Raw genomic sequence first — 3,628 nt, 5'->3', positions numbered from 1 at the left:
TGAACGGGTATGCCTTAGGAATACTTGTGTTTTTTAAAAGTTAAAAAATTTTTATTTCTAATATTTTACTTTTATAATTTACCATGCATCACAGAATCATATTGCATGGGTCCATTGCTAGAAATATACCTTTTATAATTTATGAGCGTCAATGCTTCAATGCTTCAATGCTTCAATGCTTCAATGCACCAAAGAGTCTTGAGAAATTGGATCCGCTATTACGTGGTCGTACATACGGGCATCTAATACATGTTCCTTGTGTTTTCAAATATATCTTTTCACTCTTGTAATGACAAGAAATGAACCATGTGTTGAACGACTGGTGCAATGAATCCAAAATAGCTAATTGAATGGTGGTTTGAAGTTTCAACTTTATTAAAGAAAACCTAGGGCCCGTTTGATAACGTTTCTGCCGTTTTTATTTCAAGAAACGGCAGAAACATAAATTTTCGTTTCTAGAAACAGAAACGGAATTGAAGGTGTTTGATAAGTCATGTTTTTAGAAGTCGATGGTAACCAGTGAAAGAATTGCCACAAGTCGTTTCCAGAAATGGCGAAACAAGTTCAAGTTGAACTTGTTTCGCCTGGGTCGTTTCTTGAATCATAAATAAGTAAAAATTTCTATTTCTATTTCTAAAAATAAGTGAAACGGAACAGTTTTATCAAACACTTTTTGCTCCGTTTCTGGAAACAGAAACGGCAGAAACGCGTTTCTTGAAACGTTATCAAACGGGCCCCTAAGCTCCAATGCAAGGCCACGTCAGATTTCGGTACTGTTATGCTTTATATATTTTGCTTTACATTTCCCCTTCCTTCCAACCCACCAAAACCAGCACCTTTAGCCTTCCGTTTCCTTCAGATCATCAGCATTTCCATGGCTCCATTCAAACCGGTGAAGCTTCTCGACCTGTGCAAAGTCGCTCCACCACGAGGCTCTGTTGTCCCGACTTACACTTCTCTTCCTCTCACCTTCTTCGACCTAAAATGGTTACCACTACCACCTGTAGAATTACTATTTTTCTATGACTTCCCCTACCCAATATCCCAATTCACTCACTCTCTCCTTCCCCACCTCAAACAATCACTCTCTTGCACCCTAATCCGCTTCTACCCTTTCTCAGGAAATCTCTCATGGCCTCATGAACCCAACCACCCCATGATCTGTTACACTGAAGGAGACTCAGTCTCGTTCTCCGTTGCTGAGTCCGACGCCGACTTCTATCATCTCTCCTCCAACAACCTAAAAGATGCCATAGAATCGCGCCCACTCGTGCCTCACTTGCCTGCATCTGGACCTATTGTTCCCATGTTAGCAATACAAGTCACCGTTTTCCCAAATAATGGCATCTGTATCGCGGCAACACATCACCATTCGGTCTGCGATGGAAGAGGATTTGTCCACTTCATGAGGACATGGGCTTCGATCTCCAAGTTAGGAGTGGAATCTCTCTCACCTGAGTCCCTACCATTTTTGGATAGGACTACCATCAAGGAGAACTATGGCATCACAAAGATACTCTTGAATGATTTGGATAGATTCATGGGTTCCGAAACGATATCGGGGAATCGAAGATTAAGAGTGATGGATATCGAACTCAAACCCAACATGGTTCGAGCTACGTTCGAGGTAAATGAAGCAAGTGGTAGGAGACTCAAGGAATGGATCTTCTCTCAATACAAGAAGGATGAACAACAAACAATTCCTCCATCTAAATTTGTAGCCATTTGTGCTTACACATGGATTTGTTTGCTCAAAGCAGAAGCAAAAGTGGGTGAGTCCAAGACTAATAACACCACTAGCTTTGTGTTTAACGTGGACTGCAGGGCTCGGCTGGACCCTCCAATCCAAGAAACATACTTGGGTAATTGCATTAGGTCTGGTGTGGTGATTGCTGAGAAGACTGATTTGATGAGAGAAGTAGCCGTGGCTGCACAGTTGATAAGAAATGTGGTTCTTGAGATGGACAAAGGAATTTTGAGAGGTATGGAACGCAGCGTTTCAAGCTTGTTGGAGATGCAGTATGGTAGAATTTTGGCAGCAGCAGGGTCATCACAGTTAGGGTTTTACAAGATAGATTTTGGGTTTGGGAAGCCAAAGAAAGTGGAGATGGCATCCATTGATAGAACAGGAGCCATGTTTCTGAAAGAGAGCTCTAATGAAGGTGGTGGGATTGAGTTTGATTTGGTTCTTAATAGAAAGGAAATGGATGCCTTTGTTTCTGTGTTTGTTGGTGGGCTTAATGTTCTGAGTGAGCATTCTTTAAGCCCCTCAACCAGTCGCTCCCTTCTCTAAGCCAAAGGTCCGTGAGGTAGAAATTTTGTGAAATCATCAGACAAATTAACAAGATATATGCTTGTGAATTGAAGGTCAAATGCAGGATGGGTTGTTGTTGCATCTATTGTGTTCTTATTTGTTATTTCTTGCAGTCATGTGTGTTCTGTTCTTGAAGGTGGCGTTGTGATATATTAAAACATTTTCAAGAATTTTGTTGGTTTTTAATGCTATTATTCTCATGGGACTAATAATTTGATCTTGTACCATGAATAACATATTCTTTGTTGAGTTTGTTGTCTTTGTTTGATGCAAATTTTCTGCATTATATTTGGATGAGTGGAACTGACAAAACTGGACCAAGAAATCAAAAGTTAATCAAGGCCAAATTGCCAGAGAGTGGTTTAATGAGGGTCAATCAGGGCTGAGTTGGGTTAAGGGAAGGTAGGGTTGGGCTGGGGTTTTTCAAAAAGCCAGCTCAACCGGGCCCTATTGCACCCATAGTTAATTAAAATATGAATGATAGGAAATTTTCTTTAGTACGGCGTGTTTAAAAAGGTTCAAAATTCCAACAAGACAATCAAAATACACTTGAGCATTTCAAAAACCTCAAAACATGAAATGGATGGTATAGGTTTTAAATGTTTAGATTTGAATAATACTAAACCAAAAAAAGACATAATTTGTGAGACCAATTCATGTCTTATTAGTTAAATATTAATATTGATATATTAATTATAAGTTTCTAGAATATTAAAATAATTTGGAAAATTATCTTGTACTACCCCTATTTTAAAACCTTAAATGAGATACCACCCTTCCACCAAAAAAAAAAAATGAGATACCACCTTAATTTATCCAAAATGTCTAACGTACCCATAAATCCGAACGCCTTTAGTTTAGAAATAGAAAAGACTTGTTTGACCCTAGAACGACTTTTAAACTAAAGCCAATCTCTCATCATTTTTCCCTTTTTCAGTCTAAAAGATCAGACTTTTGAATCTTAGAACGAATTTGCAGTCAAAAACCAATAGATCTATTTTAGAAAAACAACGATCAACACTTGAAAAATCAACAGATCCGATTTCCCCCTAAAAAAAACCAGGAGCAATTGCATTTGAGTTTGAGGATTGAAGTTGTTGAAAACCAGCAGATTGGAGCCATGTGGCATTGGAGGAGTTCCCCGAGAAATTGTCGGAGTGTTGACGCTGATGGGGATTTCTATATGGAAGCAGACAATTGAGAGAGCAGGATTAAGGCCCATGATTTGGTCTCATCCTAAACCCATGAAGATGGGTGCACAAACATTGAGTTCTTCAGAACACATTCAAAGAGGGTGAGCTTCTTTTTTTTTTA

General features: G+C 39.1%; 1 protein-coding gene across 1 annotated transcript; it reads left to right on the top strand.

Moving 5' to 3' along the window:
• Nucleotides 1–842: 842 nt before the first annotated feature.
• On the top strand, nucleotides 843–2,567 carry LOC122061993 (anthocyanin 5-aromatic acyltransferase-like). Its single transcript, XM_042625604.1, has one exon. It carries the CDS (start codon nucleotides 875–877, stop codon nucleotides 2,291–2,293), a length of 1,419 nt encoding a protein of 472 aa, XP_042481538.1. The 5' UTR covers nucleotides 843–874; the 3' UTR covers nucleotides 2,294–2,567.
• The last annotated feature ends 1,061 nt before the right edge of the window (nucleotides 2,568–3,628 follow it).

The sequence above is a fragment of the Macadamia integrifolia genome, chromosome 14 (assembly GCF_013358625.1).
Source record: "Macadamia integrifolia cultivar HAES 741 chromosome 14, SCU_Mint_v3, whole genome shotgun sequence".
NCBI lineage: Eukaryota > Viridiplantae > Streptophyta > Magnoliopsida > Proteales > Proteaceae > Macadamia > Macadamia integrifolia.
The sequence above is the reverse complement of the archived record's forward strand: the minus strand, read 5'-3'. Positions and strand labels throughout refer to the sequence as shown.